The 19280-nt window shown below is 43.7% G+C and overlaps 1 protein-coding gene across 1 annotated transcript in view; it reads right to left on the bottom strand.

Annotated features, from left to right (window-relative positions):
• Positions 1–2087: 2087 nt before the first annotated feature.
• The window catches only part of WDFY1 (WD repeat and FYVE domain containing 1), a 51774-nt gene continuing 34581 nt past the window's right edge, over positions 2088–19280 (bottom strand). The window contains exons 6-12 of the mRNA XM_043909873.1: positions 18213–18325; positions 16022–16148; positions 14976–15081; positions 10266–10367; positions 8341–8471; positions 6692–6800; positions 2088–5670 (exon numbers count right to left, since the gene is read on the bottom strand). Coding sequence (XP_043765808.1) covers positions 5611–5670; positions 6692–6800; positions 8341–8471; positions 10266–10367; positions 14976–15081; positions 16022–16148; positions 18213–18325 — 748 coding nt within the window. The 3' untranslated portion in view covers positions 2088–5610. The remainder of the gene's footprint in view (positions 5671–6691; positions 6801–8340; positions 8472–10265; positions 10368–14975; positions 15082–16021; positions 16149–18212; positions 18326–19280) is intronic.

The following is a 19280-nucleotide window of genomic DNA, read 5'->3' as shown; positions in this document are numbered from 1 at the left end:
TCGTGACAGCAGCAGGGTCACCCATCAACCTTTCTTCCTCTGCACCCTGTCCACTGAGCGGCCTTCCTGGGGTGACTGGGGTTCTATCTAGACTGTCCCACAGAAACTCAAACGTTAATAAACTGGAATTTCATAGACTGAGACACTTAAGCTATGCCTGTTTATCGCCTGTGCAAAGGAACCAATTCAAGTATTGGCAATGGTATGAGGATATTCGCAATAAGAGCAAGAACTTAGAATAGATATTCTTTGACCTAGCGATTTTTACTTCTAAGAATGCATCCTAAGAAAATAATTGGAAAAATGGACAAATATGAATATACAAGCACGCTGTTTAGTATTTTAAAATGTTTAGTTTTAATTGAAAATTTAAATATTCTAAAAATGTATAACCTAACTTCAACTAATGGCATCAGTGAAATAAAGGACGGTTTAGTCACATAATGGAATAATGGAATACAGTTGTTCAGGCTAGATTATGCTGCAGCTAAAAATCTGTGGTGTTGGAGAAGACTCTTGAGAGTTCCTTGGACTGCAAAGAGATCAAACCAGTCAATTCTAAAGGCAATCAGTCCTGAAATTCATTGGAAGGACTGATGCTGAAGCTGAAACCCCAATACTTTGGTCTCCTGATGGGAAGAACTGACTCATTGGGAAAGACCCTGATGCTGGGAAAGACTGAAGGTGGAAGAAGGGGACAACAGAGGATGAGATGGTTGGGTGGTATCACTGACTCGATGACATGAGTTTGAGCAAGCTCTGGGAGCTGGTGATGCACAGGGAAGCCTGGCGTGCTGCAGTCTATGCGGTCGCAAAGAGTCAGACACGACTGAGCAACTGACCTGAAAATCCTTACCTCAGCAGACTAAAGCAACAGAAGACTGAGTAACACCCACTGCAGATCCAGGGCACGTTGGGTTTCATGGGATGGCTTGGCATCCCAAAGAAACTGGTGGTTAAGCCTCTTACCCGCAATTAAATGCTCCTGACTGCACGTCATGGGCTGAAGCAAGTCACATGGCCTTACCCACCTTCACAGAGCTGGAGGCTGACCGTCCCAGTGCACGGGCACAGAGCTAGCACCCACTTCGACTCTGCAGCCGCTGATGAGGCTAACAGGGGGCACCACTTCTGGGCATGGGGCAAACTCTCCACACTACATCAGGTGGAGCAAGAAGGCAGGCACCCCTTAACAACAGATCTATAAGTATGAGTCCTGCATGTATACATGCATTAAAAAAAAAAGCAAAAATGCTGGGAAGATATATAGCATAAATTTAACAGTGGTTTCTCTGGGTGGTTGCACTAAAGAATTTAAAAATAAATATTTTAAATACTTTTTTTGGTATTATCTTTTTATTTTCCTTTTATTAAATTGTAATAAACATATTATTATATTTTTTTCTTTGGCCACGCTGCACACTTTGTGGGATCGTAGCTCCCCGACCAGGGAGGGAACCAGGGCCCCTAAAAGGGACAGCACTGAGTCCGAACCACTGGACCACCAGGGAACTGCCAATAAACACTCTGATGATGAGAGAAAATAAAGCTTTGGTTCTTTTTAAAAAAAAAAAAGCCCTCAATAAACTGCTATTCTGATCTCTAAATCAACCCCTAATCAGCTAAGCCGAGAATTCTGTTCTCCCGGATCTGAATCATCCTGTGTTTCTTGCAAAAACCTGAGCTGTTTGCGAGGGGACCCAGGGCAGGGCTCATGCTCTCTCCACGAGGCTCAGGGCTCTCAGGGGGCCTGGGTATCCTGAGCAATCTCACTCCAGGGCCTCATCAACTTCAAGACAGATCATACCTACTTCCTTTATACCAAACCCCCATTACACGCTAGCACATTAAGGCAGGCATGTGCCTTATAAAGAAGGCACGTGCTTTTGAGTCAGACGGACAGATAAGATCCACTTGGTCTTCTCATTTGTAAAATGGAGAAAACTGCCTTGCAGAAGTGTCACCAGGACGGAAGAGTATGAGGTCGGCAGGGCAGCCAGCACAGAGGCAGCACTAAACTCATGGCAGTTACTCCTGCTGCACTATGTCCAGGTCAAACAGAACAAAAGCTAAATTAAACAACAGGGTAACAAGCAAGGAACACTTTATTGTACGCATGTTCTCAAAAAAACACAAAAACAGAACCCACAAACAGGAGCAAAGAACAAAGGTTTCTAGCTCTCTGGGACACGCAGGGCACCCTATTTTATAGAAACGTAGCTAGTAGTACAAGACAAAATGTACTAATCAACATTGCCCTTTGCCTCCCTAGTCAAAAAAGTCTAGAGAGAAAAACACTTTAAATTGTGTTCTAGTATAAATTTGTTGCACAATTAAACATCAACTTACTCAAAGAGTTATTGTGTAGTAAACTGCAGAAAATAGAGTAGGCGTTCAATGATCTGCTCACAATTAACAATTAAGCAATAGACACACAAATACAGCATGTATTACTTATTTGTTAAACTCACATTTATAATGAGCAGACGGTTTATCATTAATAGTAACCGGGTTTCTTACATTTTAAGGGATACCAGATCCAGGAATGAAGTAGGAAGTAATTAATGAAAACTGATTTTAGAAAATAACTCCATGAATCTGAGCCACTGTGATTTTATTCCATACTCAGGCCAGTTTCAACAGTTTAAATCTAACAAACTGAATGCTATAGGGGGAAAACAAAGTGACACCACCTTCTAAAGTATAAAGTAGTATGTTTCGTTTATGGCCTCTAGGCAGCAGGACAGAACTAAGACACAGTAAACAGATTTACAGTGTAATGAATGGTCTGCTTCCATCTAATGCTATAAGAGTATATTCCTATCACTTCCACTAATAAAGAGCAATTTTAAAACACGTTTAGAAGGAATTGGCAAGTCTTGATCACGAACCTTTTGTTGTTGTTTTTCAGTCACTAGGTTGTGTCCCACTCTGCAACCCCACGCATACTAGATCTAAACAAAAGGATCTTCTCTTAACATTCTGTTCTTCATGATCCCCAAGAGGGACTCTGCAGGAGTATTCAGGAATGGAAAAACTGGTAAACCATTATTTGAAGAACTATATATTGTAAATGACACGTTTAAGAGTAATGCAGTCAAAATAAGGCAATAACCAGAAGTCTATACTCTCTGCGCCCAATCACTAAAATTTTTACCCACTTCTATAAAAAATATTACCCCATTTACTACCTTGCGTGTGACAGAGACAAGACAAGCCTACCATATGTATGTTTAAAACAAAAAATGGCAGTAAGCTCTGGTGGAAAGAAAATATATTGAAACTTTCTCCTTTCCTTTTCCAGATACCTGGCTCCAATTCTTTCTGACACAGACCTCTCCCTCTTGATTTATGTTAGCTTCACCCCTAAGGAGGCGCTGGATCAGCCTTACACTCTCTATGAAACATTAGGTTTTTCATTAGGAATCTGTTAAAATTAAAAGAAGTCAAAAAGCTATGGCATATCCTTGACAGCTACGGAACTGCTCAGGCCACCACAGACATCATAAAGTCACATTTTACAGAGGCTGAAGGAAAGCAAAACCGTTGTGTAGCATTCTCCAGCATGGCAAGGAGTAGTTCATATTCTCTTTTCCTTTCAGGACTTCCAAGAATCCCCAGCATAGCACCTGTGTATGTATGAGCTGAACCAGTAATTGAACTAAGCTGACATTCAACACTACTGTTCAAGTTACCACCACTCAATTTTTCTCCTGGATTATGTCAGCAACACACATTCTGCAAAGGGCCTAAGGCAAGTTTTGAAAGAAAACATCTTTTTCAGGTGATATAACACAAAAATTACAAGGAGCAACAAAACCCTTCAGTCTTATTTCTGAAGGCAAGTCAATGTCTACTGCAGATCATTCTAGAACATGATGACCTGACCTCCTTTCCTAATCTGTGCCACTGGCCATTAAGACATCTTAATTGCCTGTCTTAAACTGTTATTAAAAACACATTTTCATTAACAACTGTTATTTAAAACTGTTTAGTCCCTTAGTTATGTCACACAGAATGATGCTGTCTTGGTTTGATCCCCTAAAAGCAATGCAGTAGTATTTTTCTATATCCATTAGTAAGACTTAACAAAAATACTGCTGCTATCTATCTTAAAATCTATCCTTAAAATAGTCCTAAAGTAACAAGACACATGATCTACCGTCGAAGTGAAGTCGCTCAGTCGTGTCCGACTCTGCGACCCCATGGACTGTAGCCTACCAGGATCCTCAGTCCATGGGATTTTCCAGGCAAGAATACTGGAGTGGGTTGCCATTTCCTTCTCCAGGGGATCTTCCCGACCCAGGGATCAAACCCGGGTCTCCCACATTGTCAGTAGGCAGACGCTTTACTGTCTGAGCTACCAGGGAAGCCCAGTCTGCCATTAAAAACAAATAAATATTTGAATATTAAAAGACAGGCTCCCCATTTCCTACCTCTTCCCCAATCCTGGTACTAAGTGGCCAAAAACTTTTAAATTAAAATGCCACGTGATAGCAAGAGATTTTGCTAACTGTTCTGGGAGTAACTTACAAGTTGGGAATACCTGTGCAGGACATTGCTAATAGTCACTGCTCTGGGTTACCGATTTCTTCCTATGAAGTAAGTTGTAATTAAAAGTCAACCTAGTTTAAAAAGCTTTGGAGTTCTCTTCTGAGGTGTCTACTGAAGTGTCACGGTATTTACAGGGGCTCATCCTGGGCTGCAAATAGACTGTGTCTTTCAGGAGGACTGGGCTGTTCCACGGAGCGGGCTGCTCGTTTCCCATCCCAGTCACGCTGGTAGCTGGGTTTGCCATTAGTCATCCCTAGTTGCAATGAGGAAAAAGTCAAGCGGCTTGTGCGAGTCCCGTGTTAACAGCACCATAGAGACGTCTTGTCCTCAGAGCACATTTGGGGGACAGGGAAGGGGGTGGACTCCCGTGGTCAGTATAGACGCCATACCGCTCACGTGGTGACAACCGTAAGGGTCCGCCCACGGCACGCTGGCTGGGACGGGAAACAACTGAAGCAGACCACACAGTAAGTGTAGACATTGCCCCACCCGGAGAGGACAGGTACCCTGAAGAGGTCTGTCAGTGGCCAGGGGTGGGGAATGTTCACAGACGCCAGTGGACGAGGAGGGTCTCTGGGTTCCTAAGACCCCTGCACCCCCCCCCCGAGACAGAACGCAAGTCCTCCTCCCTGGAGTCCCTGCTCTGACCGGGGAGATGCGCAGGAGCCCCCGGGTGCCTGGCAAGTCTGGGGGGAGGGGAGTGTGTTTGCACTTGGAATTGCTTGAAGAAACTTCTAGGCTTTAACTCTTTTGTTCAGTGTTTTTCTTCTGAAACTCTCGTGTGCTAAATTACCGTCTCGGCACACGTCAGCTCACCGCTTGCAGGACGTCTCGCTGGAATAACTCCACTCCTCGGGGACCCACTACGTCGGTCCCCACGGATAGTTCCACAAATGCCCAAAAACACACGCTCACGTTTTGTTCTTTATAAAAATGCTGATTTGTTTTTTAGTGGCTGGCTGTCCATCCACGTGACAGGGACTGTGGAGCTAGAGGGAAGCGTCGTGTGTGGGGGAAGGCGGCCGCCGCGAAGACTCAGACCCCGCCGGCCCCGCATCAGTGTGGAGAGAAGCCGGTGGCCAGACTGCAGCCCACCACAGGCGTCATGTCCCAAATCTGCAAGAGAAGGAGGGGGAGGACCTGGAGAGGCGGCGCCGGCCACGTGGTCCCCGGGAGGACAGACAGCTGGGACACTGGCCAGCGGGTCAAGACACACAACTCATCCTCTTCTTTCCCTGTAAAACCTTCTGGAGGTTTACACAGTGACAAGACAATGTGGTTGGCTAAAACATAAAAAAATGCTTATAAGCAGTATTTCTCTCAACACCTGCAAATTACATCATAATAATGTTTCACTACAATTTACTTTTATTTTGACTAAAAAGCCCACTGGGGAAAAGCCCACTTCTTAAATTGTGACAGTTTTACAGGGATTCTCAGGTGGCTCAGTGGTAAAAGAATCGACCTGCCAAAGCAGGAGCCACAGGAGACATGGGCTCAATCCCTGGCTTGGGAAGATCCCTTGGAGGGGGAAATGGCACCCCACTCCAGTATTCCTGCTGGGATAATTCCATAGACAGAGGAGCCTGGCGGGCTACAGTCCACGGGGTCGCAAACCGTTCGAGACAGCTGAGCGACTGAGCACATACGTATGCACGGCAGTTTTGTAACTCAAGAGTGGTACTGAGGATAAAGTGCTCACACTCAGCTTGTGTTAGTCACTCAGGGATTTAACACAGGGAAGTATGGTTATTTCTTATAAATGGGGAGTATTCTACCCAGGATAAAGGACCATTAGCCAAGGAAGGAGCCACCAGACAAAGAGGTCAGCTAAGGCCAGGCAGTGGGAGGGAAGACCCTGGGGCCGGCTCAGGGCAGATAGTGAAGAGGGGTGGCAGGCCCTCACCAGCTTACTTGGAGAGACTGAGACAGCGGAGGGAGACGCCACTGGACTGAGCTGCCAGGAAGGGCATGCAAACTCACAAACATGCAATTTGTTAGCCAGGGCTTTCACTTGGCCATGGGGAGTTCATCCAAGGGAAGGCGAGCTTGTCCATCAGAACTGCCTTACACACTCACAGCGTGTCGGTGGAGCAGTCTGCACGGAGGTGCTAATTGGGACAATTAGGCAGCTTACCTTCACCACGCGGTCGGTCCCGCAGGTTACCATCAGGCCCCTAGCGACGTCCATGGACATGTGGGAGATGTTATGTTTTCCTTCGTGGAAGGTTGCTAGAGATGTCCGACTGACAGAGAGAAGAGAGGCCCTTTAGACTCATCTGACGGTTTCTGGAGCTGAGGGAGGAGTCCTCTTAGCAACATAAAGGAAATATTTACAGTAACAGTGTCAAAACTTGCTCCCCGAAATGTGGCTACGGTTTTGAAAACCAAGTATAATTAAAGGATGACACAAAGCCTAAGTTGCAGGACTGGTTTTCGGGGTATTTTTGGTCTTTCTTTGTTTCTGGTCTTTGTTTTTGGTTGTGCCGTACGACCTCAGGGATCTCAGTTATTCAACCAGGGACTGAACTTGCACCCTCAGTGGTGAGAGCAGAGGTCTAACCAATGGACCCCCAGGGGATTCCCACAAGCAGTTTTATAAAGGATTTTCTAAAATTCCCAAAATATTTGATTTTTTTTAGTGGACAGGCTGGTACATTCCTAGACATCAGAACGAGAACCTTTAACAGAGAAGAGGAACTACTCTGCACGAGATCACAGGCTGCAGGCTCCCCGCGAATCCAGGTGGGAGGCAATGCCATCCCTGGGTACTGACCCTCACTCTGCTCCAAAGCCCGCACCCTGGCCCCATCACCAGCTCGCTGACCACTCCAGCCTTCCTACTTGGGCATCCACCAAGGTGTGCCCGGCTACTGCTTTCCAAGATGATTCAAAAAGGAGCACAAGTGGAGAAGGAAATGGCACCCCACTCCAGTATTCTAGACTAGAATATCCCATGGACAGAGGAGACTGGAGGGCTATGGTCCATGGGGTCACAAAGAGGTGGACACAACTTAGCAACTTAGCACGCATAGCTGAAATTAACACACCAAAATAACTCAACTGCATTTCAATAAAATATTTCTTAAAAAAAGGAGCAAGAGAAAATGCTGGTCCTGCCTTCATGGATCTGTCTGATTCAGGACTGAATGGGGGACAGATGTGTCTTGTACACAGTTATCTAAGCACAGATCGCTAGGTCAGACTTCATGCAGGAGAGAAGGTGGGTCTCCAGGGTTTTCCCACTAATAAAACGCTCCTGAGTGTGAGCACAGGTCAAAGCTGGGATGCCTCTGAAGAGTGCCCGCTCAGCCACCCAGCAGTAGGCACACAGCCTTGACCCTCACAGCACTCCGAGTGGCTCGGGGGCTCAGACACGGCCGCTCACGGCCTGAACAGTCTGACCAGCATCATTCCTCAAAGTGTTTGGGAGAAACCTGTCCTGAGTCACAAATCCAGGGCAGAATCCTGTCCTTAGAAACTGTTTACGAGAGATAAAAGATCAATACAGTTGATCCTTGAACAACACAGATTCAAACTGCACCGATCCACTTATATCCGGATTTTTTTTACTAGTCAATATAACAGTGCTAAATGATCTGCAGACCCGTGGATAGGAGGGTCTAAGGTATACCCAGCTACACCCAACTTTAAGTTGTACCCAGATTTTCCACTGCATGGAGGACAGGACCTTAACCGTTGTGTACAGGCCGACTGTGTACCCGTGTCATTTCCCGGGCTCTCCTGCTGCAGATGTACACACATAAGACAGAGACAGGCACTCACTCCTCGTCCTTGATGGAGTCGTAGCAGGAATCGCAGACTCGGACCTGGAACTCGAAGCCCATAACGGGGTAGCTGGAGCGCTTGCTGCTGCACTTGCCACAGACAGCCTGCCCGCACTTCCGGCAGTGATGCTTCCGGAAGGAAGGAGGGAAAGGGGGCGTTAACCTCCTGTTTTAAGGTACGTGGTTTCCCTTTGGAGTAGGGGAATGGGATTGGGGGATGATATGCCCTGAATGATACTGTGAAGTCACTTCAGTCGTGTCTAACTCTTTGTGACCCCATGGACTGTAGGCCGCCAGGCTCCTCTCTCCATAGGATTCTCCAGGCAAGATACTGGAGTAGGTTGCCATTCCCTTCTCCAGTTCTTGAATTATAATCACCCTTAATTCAATCTATCAATTAACATGCCAAAGGCAGACGATTTCAACACTTTCAAGGATTTCCAAATATCCTTGCTTTGTTATTGGTCAAATACTGACTTTTATTCATTTATACTTTCAGCCTAGATGACAACAAACAACGTTAAAAACAAGTTCAAGCTCATTTAGGAACCCAAATGGCTAGACTCCGGGAAGGAAAAACTGATTCTTATTAACAAAAAAAAGTTTGGAAGTAAAGTTTTAAATGTAATTTGCCCTCATTAAGAAACAAATATCCATTATCATGTTTTGCTATTTCTTTTACTCTTTCAAATTATGATTCTGTAAATGAGCTTCAAGAACATTGCAAAATAGTCCAGCTATTATCACTACTTTTATATATATATATATATATATATATATTTTTAAACCACTAAAATTTTGTGACCCATACCTTCCCATGCTCTTCTATTAGCTGTTAACTCATAAGATTAAAATTATTTCTCCATGTTTCCTTTGAAATAGGGACTACTTCACCCACCAGTTACTACCAGCCATATGTTGTGAGAACAAGGCTAAAGACAGAATATTGCTGCAATTTCTGAGCATTAGAATGTTATGAGTGATAAAATAATTCCTACACTGGAAGTCTTATATCTGATCTTGCTGTAGAGTAGCTTCATAAGTAAAAGTTTATTGACACACACAAACTTTTCACCAATTCCTTAGAGAGGGTACAACCCATAAGAAAAGCATTTAACATTGGCATTCCCTTTTTACTTGCCTGCACAAATTCACATTCAATCTGAGTGAGTGGCTACCTTCAAGGCTGCTGTAAAACTATGCTTTTTGTAGAACTTTAGTATTACATGAATAACTAATGGTAAGAGCTTCCTTAAACTCTATAGGCTATCTGGAACATGTTTCTTCAATTAATTTACAGAATTAAAAAACAGTACATACTTGAAACATGCTAAACAGAATTGCTCCAAGTACACTCACATGGAACAATCTAAAATTCTTACTGTCAGAGTATTCCAGTGAGGGCTAATCTGTTACATTTTATCTGTTCATGGAAGTTTAAGGCTTAGAGGCCGAGTTCATTCTGACTTTGTGCTGGGCTGGTACAAACACTGAGTTTAGCAAGTAATGGCTTGTAAATCCATGGCTGATTCACGTCAATGTATGACAAAAACCACTACAATATTGTAAAGTAATTAGCCTCCAACTGATAAAAATAAATGAAAAAAAGAAAAAACAAACAAACAAGTAATGGCCCTAAACTCAGAGCTCTTTCATCCATTTACAAATAGGCTCTGAGGGTTTTCTGGACATCCCTGATTTCCCAGTGCAGGATGAGCGACAGCACACTTTGGGAACGTTAAGTCTCACTATTACCCCAGGAAAGAGCTACTCATGTTTGTCACACAATGATGGTGACATCACAAATGCAGGAATTAACAGCACTCATCAGGAAAAGTGTGATTCCAAATAAAATGTTAGACCAATCATATAAATAACAAAACACGTGACTAACACAGTGACAGCTGGATGCCAGCTACTCACCTGTCTCAACCCCAGTGTCTTCGTGTCCCACATCTGCTTAATATTCCAGAAAAAGGGCTGCTCACATTTCTGACAAGAATCACTTTCCAACCACTGAGGAGCCTGGGGGAGGAGAAAGTCAGACCCAACATCAGAGCATCTGCTTATTTATACCGAGTTTTCAGAAATTAATACAACAGTTCTAGACCTCACAGGGCTTCTCTCCCCCCCTTTTTTTTAAATTTCTCTATGCATTATAGTTGTTTCCATATTTATTCAATATTACGTTTGTGTTTTGAGTAATCTTTGCCATTTTAACAATGTTTTCAAGATTGTTTAATTTTAGATTGTTCAACCTATAGACAGGAGGGAGGAATTCAATCTGCATTATGAACTCTTAAGAGTTGTCCTTGCATATTTGACCTCCATCACTTGGCATCATATACATGCAATAAAAATAGAAAATACTCTAAAATTATACCAAAGATCATGAAGTTAGGAATAATCTTTTTTTGATTGTGAAAGTTAATACTCAAGAAAAATTTATCTGATAAGACAATGATGGGAGAACCAGAGAAAACAAACTACACTGACTGACCCTTAAGAAATCTTCAGTGAAGATGGTCAGTTTCACAGATTCGAGAGGGTGGTTTAAAAAGTGAGTATCCCTAATTCTTTGTTTCCTATTGCATCAAAACCTTTGGCTTTCCTATTTCTTATTTTAGGTATGGCACTAGAAGTATTTCTACATAAGCCAGCCATTACAAAAGTCTTCCTGGAGTGGGGGTGGAGAAGGCACCCACAAACAGAATGAAGCAGTCTAAGACAGAAGAGCCTTCTGTAAATGACTGGGGCAATGCTGAAGGTGGGAAGGGAGGACAGAAAGAGCGAAGAGAAAATACATCCCCACGTGACAAGGTTACTACCCGATGTAGAACTGCTCGTTTCTGTGATCAGGGAAGAGAGAAGGGGGGTTGAGAACCCTGCCTGTGAACAACGTCCCTCAGGGAAAACCCGAGACACAGTGGGGCCTGCTGCCAACACCCCAGGAACGTTAAATTGCAGTGGAAGGAAAGCAGGGCTGCTGGCTAGTCTTAGCTTGTGACACAGGCCAGTGTAACTCCTGCAACACCACCCATGGCAGCGATACTCAAGTATGAGCACACAGTGGGTGAGGCTGTGAGCATTAAATGTGTCAATATTCGCAGGGCTTTGCACAGTGCCTGGTTACACAGCAAGTGCCACATAAGCCCACCAGCGTGCCAAGGGGTTTGTTTTGCTTCATTCTCAACAACCCTAGGAGATGCAGAGCAACATTCTCTCAGTTTTACAGGTAAAGAAACTGTGGCTCAGAGACTGAAGTGACTGTCCATGGTTGGTCAATGGGTGGAGCCCCCAGGAGATGCAGGACTCCAGCCCACATCTTTGCACTTGTCCACTGCTCTCTACACAGCCTCTGGACACGGTCCTCTTTACTTCAACAGGGTCTCCAAACATGTTTCTGGAGTATGACAACCAATGGGACTGAATTCCTGCCCTCAGGGAGCATAATTCTGTCTAAGGGTTAGGGAAGAATATCATTTTGCTGAGCTAGATGGGACAGGGACACACGGAAAGAAAAAATATGCTTAAAATAATCAGATAACGGACAAAAAAACAAACTCAGAAATAAATAGACTTTTTGGAACATATTTTAATATAAGAAATAACCATAATTCTTTTAATAGGATTAAGTGTTATGGTGTAAGCTCTCATGAACCATTCTACTGAATGCTCATTCTCTAAGGAGAAAAAGCTTTCTTTTGTGCTGAGAAGAGCAAAAGAGAACATTATTCAAGTATTCTCACTATTGCATTCTCTTTTCTAAATCTTGTTCCATCTGCCTAGCCTGGACAAAGATGATATAATAAGAACCGCAGGGCACTGATAATCTGTTTTGCACTAATGTATAAAATACTTCTCATTCTGTAATCAACTAGCTCCAAATACAATCTTCTCCATGTGGATTTATTATGGCTACTTGCTCATTTATGTCTCTTGCCTCCTTCCAAAAAGGAGTCTGTTTGATTACAATCTGGCAGAGACTGTCTGCTTCCAACCTGCCTGTGTGGTGGCCGACAGCCACAGTGGGTTGGAAACGCCCCAGTCAGTGTTTCCAGGTGACTCAGAAAGAAATTCCCAGCAAGGACTGTGGGGCTAGAGAATCTGGGGTTAATCTTCCTAGCCGGTGCCTAAGGAAGTCCTACAAATTGTAGAAAACCCTAAAGCAAGGTCAGAATCTCATATACCAGAGGCTGCTTACTTTTGCACTTATATTTACTCAGTTGGTAAAAACAAAACAACAACCAAACCAAAAAATCCTACTAAAAATATTGCATCATTTTGACATAATTTTCTTTCCCACCAACACTGCCAACCACTGAGACAGTGTTACCAGCCAGTGTGCACATGATTTGGGATAATTGTCCGTAAGTGATTCGGAGGAAAAGAGTGCACTCCACCCCCATCCCGCAGGAAGCACCTTGAATGAGTGGCCCCCCAAAAGAAGATGGGACTCTTTCCCTAGAGAAAGAAAGATAACCTCACACTCACATAACCTTGGAGGTAGGAACCCTGCTCCTACTTTCCACTTCTAAAAGGACTTAGCAAGGATGAGAACAGCGGATTGATCCAAGTAACTAAACCCTTACAAGAGGGTTTAGCTAGTAGCATCAGGCCCAGATGGTCTCCTCCCCCCTGATTCATGGAACACATCCTCTCCCCATCCTCCCTGAGTTTCCTGCTCTCTCAGAATTAGACTGAAGAGCAACAAGTCTAGGAAACAGCCTGGCGTACTGCAGTGCATGGGGTTGCAAAGAGTCGGACACGACTGAGTGACTGAACTGAACTGAGGAAACAGCGTGGTACACTAGCCGCTGATGTTGCATGAAGCTAGAAGATGACAAATACATAACCCAGTTCAGATAAACCGTTGCAAAGGCAGCATTACACATTCTGTAATTCTGAGTCAATTTTACATATGTTTAATAACAAGTTATTCTAAGCCTTGCCAAAAAGCTTTCTAGAAAATTCAAACAGAGAAATTAACCAGCAGACATGTCATCAAGATTTCCTCTATTTGACTTGTCTTACAAGATCAGTAAAAAACTAGCCATCAGGACTTCTCCAGATTACAAACGAAATTTTATTATTTATAGAGTAATCTATTTCCTTCACGGGATTATAAATTTCTGGCAGCCAAGAATCTTTATGTATAGAGCACAGTAATTATAAAGTCTGAAAGTGTAATGTCTGTAAAGTAATGTCACTGGGTTTTTTTTTTGTCTTTTTGTTTTTTAATAGACTGAACCGCTCTGATTATGTCCCCAAGGGGATGCTAAAGATCAACTGTATTCAGGGAGAATCAGACTCGCGAGCAATCAGAGGTAACACAAAGCAGACATGGGCAGGGCTTGTGGGGAACGCTGCGTTCACACCTGGCATCCGCTGCGGTGGGCAGCAAGCTGACCTTCATGCTGTGTAAAGGACAGCACTTGGAACATATCGCCTAACATCACCGTATGTGTTGTTTTTGACTAGCTGCTCAATTGTGCAATCCCATAGACTGTAGCCCTCCAGGCTCCTCTGTCCATGGGATTTTCCAGGCAAGAATACTGAAGTGGGTTGCCACTTCCTTCTCCAGGGGATCTTCCTGACCCAGGGATCAAACCTGTGTCTCCTGCATTGGCAGGCGGATTCTTTACCACTGAGCCACCTGGGAAGCCCTGTCACAATATGTACCACAATACAATATAATTTCGAGGTATATGTGCCTAAGTTTCCAGACTTCAGGGCCACCGTTTAGGTAATCAAGAAATGCTTCTGAAGTTAAACCGTAAGTCCCTAACCCCCCTCACAAAAAAAATCTTCTTTGGAATCAACACCACTCTCTACATCGCAGGTTGTAGACGTCACTTGGAAAAGGCAGCTAATACCTATGCTGGTAAAGATGAGAATGGAAATCCTGCCTGGAAATCATCTGACAACATCTATAAAAAGCCTTAAGAATGTACATACCCTTGACCCTAAGGGTCTATTTTCAGAATTTTGTCTGAAATAAATAATTGAACAATCACACAATGACAAGGTCAAAAATGTTCACTGCAGCATTATTTAAAATAGAAAAAAAAGAGATTGTTTATAGTGTCTGTCTAAATAACTGGAAGAGAGCTGAGAAGTCATCTCATTCAATTATTTCACTTGATGGAAGAAGGAATGGAGACGAGGAAATCAAGGCACTTAAACTCAGGTCTCCTGAAAAGAACACTAGAGTGACACGGACTCAGTGAGACAGAACTCATGGAAAATAAAAACAGAGAATGGGGAAATATTTTCCCAGATGAGCTATGTCCCTGGTGAGTGTCTCGGGGGTCCCATGACAGGTGTGGAGCAGCACCCTAGAGCTCCTGCCTGCAGTCCACTCCCTGGATCGGCTGGACCGTCTCTAGCATCCTCTCCGTGAACTTCCCTGTGAAAATCAGCCTAAATGCCCCACGTGTGTACTGCGTGTCCCTGTGGAAACTCTTCAGTGAGTGGGGGACACAGTGACTGACACGCAGGACCTCGCTGGACAATAACCAGTAAGCACAGCGGTGAGGGGCTGGGACCGCCTGCATCTCCAGCCAAAGGGTGGAAAACCAAGAGGCGGGTTGTGGGACCTCCCCGGGTCAACCCTGCCTCGCCCTCTCTCACCTCTTCTCTGCTGACGTCCATGTTCCACACTGCAATTCCACCATCCGAGGAGCAGGAGACCAGCTGCCTCGTGAGCTGAAGGTAGCACAGCGCCTGCACCTTGTCACTGCAAACAGACAGCAGTCACTGTCTCAAACCAGGAACACACGCACCATCTTCACGCAGGCTCCAACGTCTCCCCTCGCTGGAATCTGCATTTTATCGCTAACTATTTGGTATGGTCATCTGGATCCCTGTATATACTTTACCAGGCATTCTATAATGTATTATACAGAATAACAGTTACTATGAAATAAACGCTACTACCTTCAAATCCGTCATTAAGAACTGCAGGGCAGAGAGGAGGTGGTAACCATAGTCTTCTGGACCAACCACTATCATTTCTTTCCAGGTGCACAAGATTGCTTCTGAACAAGTAGGTGTTCAGAACTTAAGAGGTATTACCTCTTAAAGGAGGTGTAACTCCCTTACTTACATAATCCATAAGAACAAGCAATTGAAGACGATGGAGATTACTGGTGTGCACACAGGTGCGCACGCACGCGCACACACACACTCTGACAGGGTAAGGGAATCTGCCCTGCTCCTGCATGCTTGTCTGCCTCCTCCTCTGGACGCCCCAGGAAACAACCTCCTGACTTGTAGATTTGTGGGGACAAGCTTTCCTCTCCTCGGCTGCTTTTCAACTTGACTCTGCTCGTGGCCAAGCAACAGACAAGCCTACCCAACGAGGAGGAACGGGTTCCTCCTCAAGACTAGATGGCAAAAACCTGAGCATTAAAACGCCATAGCTTAGGCGAAGCAGGACTGGGTCAATCCAGACATTATTCCTTAATGAAATTCGCTAATGAGACTGGCTTAAGTGTCATACGCCCAAGTCTGCCTGAAGCAGACATCTCACTGGGGTGACTTCTTGACAGAGAAAGGTGGGAGAGAGCCCGATCACATGGACAGCTGAAAGGATGCGATTTGGAGACAGGGGTCTCAGAGTACTCACGCCTCTCCCCAGCTTGATCCCACTCCCCACCCTCCCCCGAGTCACGCACTGGTGGCCCTGGAGCAGGAGCGTGCGGCCCTTCCTGCCCCCGATGTCCCACATGATGACGCTGTTGTCGGACGCTCCTGAGAAGAGTAACCGTTGAACAGGGTCCCACCAGAGGCAGGCGATGCTCCCTAGGGGTGAGAGAGGGAGGTTAGCTGGAACTTTCCGCTGGCACATGCACAACTGACAACAGAAGGCTGAACCAGGACCAGCGAGTCTGGATGTAAAAATGCACCTTCGTCGTACAAAAGGGCGTCTAACACTTTATCATGAGTCACGGAGGAGACACCGCACAACCCCTACCCAAGCTACAAGATGAGGCTTTTCAGTCGTTATACATCAGACTACTCTGAACACAAAGGTGTTTAAAAGATTTTCCTCCTCTATACCAAAAATTATAAAATAGCTGTACATGAGGGTTAGTTCAGAAAAAGCTTTTGAAGGAGGGGGGGAAAACGCTACCAGTATCTAAAGAGCAAAGGCAATGAAGGTTTCAGGGGTTTTCTAAGATAAAAGGCTGGATTATTCCAGGTCCCTGGGACTTTGTGGGTGTCCTATTCCAGGATGCCTCTGTTTAAGGAAATTAAGCGTCTTAGAGGAAAGAAAAAAAATGTGAAATTGTACCACACGATTATGACAGAGAATATAGGTAAAAATCCAAATCCTACGTTTCACATTCTGTACTGACTAAACTTACTAAATTTGATACCCTTGGGAAAAATCTTTCTTTTAACAGATTTCTCTTTCAACAGATCTCTTCATTGTTCTACTAATTTCTGTTTGCCTAGAAAAAATTAATAAACCAATTAAACCAGTCATACAAGCTAACAGTACTTTTGGTGGGTGTATAGAAAACTGGTAAAGCCATATTCAAAAGCAACCCACAAGAGACTAGTTTCTCACAGAAGCTTAACCAAAGGGAAAAAAGAAGTACTGTGCAAAACTGGCTTCAGGGATCAATTCTGCAGAAACCCTAGCCCTGTTTGATCTTATGACCCATGTTTTTCAGCTAGAGCCTAAGAGCAGACAAGCCAGCTCTTTCTACATGAACCCTGCTGAGCAGTTATCAGAACTCATTCCGTCCTGAGCAACCCAGAGAACACTTAAGAGCCTGGGATCATGAGACCATGAGTCATAAACAGAAAGTGGTTTCTGAGGGCCTGTGTTTTCCTGCCTTTAGATTTATCTACTCAAACTTACTGTCCTTCCCTCCCCCTTTTCCTCTACAAGGTCACAGACTCAGACTTATCTAAATAAATTACCTATAGAGGACATTTAAACTTGCTATACTTAAAAACACTATTTTCATACATCAATCCATCATTAATTCCTTCAACAAACCCCTAATTCTTCAATCTGAACCAGATGGTCTCAAAGCTTCTAATCTGTTATGAAATACAGTCAATTGAGCTTTAAAGCCTTTCCAGGAAACCCTGCCAACTCACTATGCTACAGAAATAATAGAATTCCGCCCAGTCATTCTTTTCCCTCAGTCCCTCTGCACTGGATGTTTCCCAAATAAAGAACAAACCAGCTCATACACGTCTTCCAACTGTACTGACTGACCTACTGCATCCTGTTCAATGTCCTAGAAAGTGACAAATTTAAAACGGTAACAACAACCTTCTTCCAAAGATCCTACCATTTATACGAAATTTTAAAAAGGTCTTCTGAAAGTAATTTAATTAAAAAAGGGAAACAGAACAGAAAGTAATGTCACACAAGTATTACAAATCTAGAAGGGATCTGAACAACATGAAACCTAACCCTATACCTTGCCTTCACTGAGTTTTCACTCTTTAAGATCTTCTGGGACTGAAGTCCCATATCTGGCCAGTCAAACTGAAACCTGACAAGATCTTAGGGAGCTAATCAATCATGAAACCACAGAGCCGAAAGCTAGATCTGGATGCCCATATTAGGTGAAAAGGGCTTCCCAGGTGACGCTAGTGGTAAAGAAACCACCTGCCAATGCAGGAGACCTAAGAGACTTGGGTTCGATCCCTGCATCAAGAAAATCCCCTGGAGGAGGGCATGGCAACCCACTCCAGTCTTCTTGCCTGGAGAATCCCCATGGACAGAGGAGCCTCGAGGGCTACAGTCCATAGGGTTGCAAAGAGTCGGACACTGAAGTGACTGAGCAGGCACACATGCACACACATTAGGTGAAAAACAGCGGTGATCACACAGCCTACCTTCATGTCCTTTAAGGGTGGTAATAACTGAACAGGTGCTCTGTTCAAGTTTCAGCAGGGTGATCTGTCCAGAGTAATCGCCGACAAACGCATACTGAGTATCAAAGTCATATCTGTGGAGAAGCAGTCAAGGATGTATAAAACAATCTGTCTCCAAGTTATAAAGCAGAAAATGTACATTCTATAAAGGGTAAGCACAAACCTAAAACTATGAGAAAAGAAACACTCCACTGAAAATCATACAGCATGGAAACATCAAAGAAAAAAATGCTTTAACCGAGAATTATCAGGAAAATTAATATTCATTCATTCAACAAGCATTCACTGAGTACCTGTTATTATTTCAACTGATATCCTAGGAATTGGCAACAAAAAAGATAAAAGAGCTGACAGAGAGAGAGAGAGAGAGACATAAAAATAAGTAATCATATTATAGTAAAGTTTTAAAAGGTAAAATAATAATGAAAACAGTCAAAAAGAACTGAAGAAAAATGCTTTTTATGAAATTATCTCTGGAAATAATGTAAAACTGACAGCAAATGATGTGAACTCATCTTCTGGGGGGCCTAGATGATTCAGATTTAAGTGAAGAGGATGGTTTACTTTAAATTGCTGTGAAGAGTTTAGCCATCCAAAAGGCAGTCATTTGGGATGGTAGTAAATTTAAAATTTAAAAATACATTAACTATTGGTAACAACTTATTATTAACACTCGGTTACTCTATGGCCATAGCAGTTTGTGGCAAATCAGGTGTCTACACACAATAAGGTAATTACTGTTTTAATTTCAAAACATGGATCAAAAGGAAGACCACAGGCTGGGCCACAGTGATGTGATTCTGTCCTATTTTCTATCAATCCATACGAAAGCCTAACACATAACAGAAAAGCTTATATAGCACATGATACATCTGAGTAGTCTTCCCTTGTTTGATTCTAAAGTGTATGGTACTATTTTAAGTATCTCATGCTGTACATTCATTTGTACCGAACATTGTTATAAAGGCTCTCAATGGAAGAAAGAATTTCACTACACCAGATGTCCAACACGGAAAGAGAAAATACCAT

This window comes from Cervus elaphus, chromosome 8, assembly GCF_910594005.1.
Source record: "Cervus elaphus chromosome 8, mCerEla1.1, whole genome shotgun sequence".
Lineage (NCBI taxonomy): Eukaryota > Metazoa > Chordata > Mammalia > Artiodactyla > Cervidae > Cervus > Cervus elaphus.
This window is presented reverse-complemented; position numbering and strand designations above follow the sequence as displayed.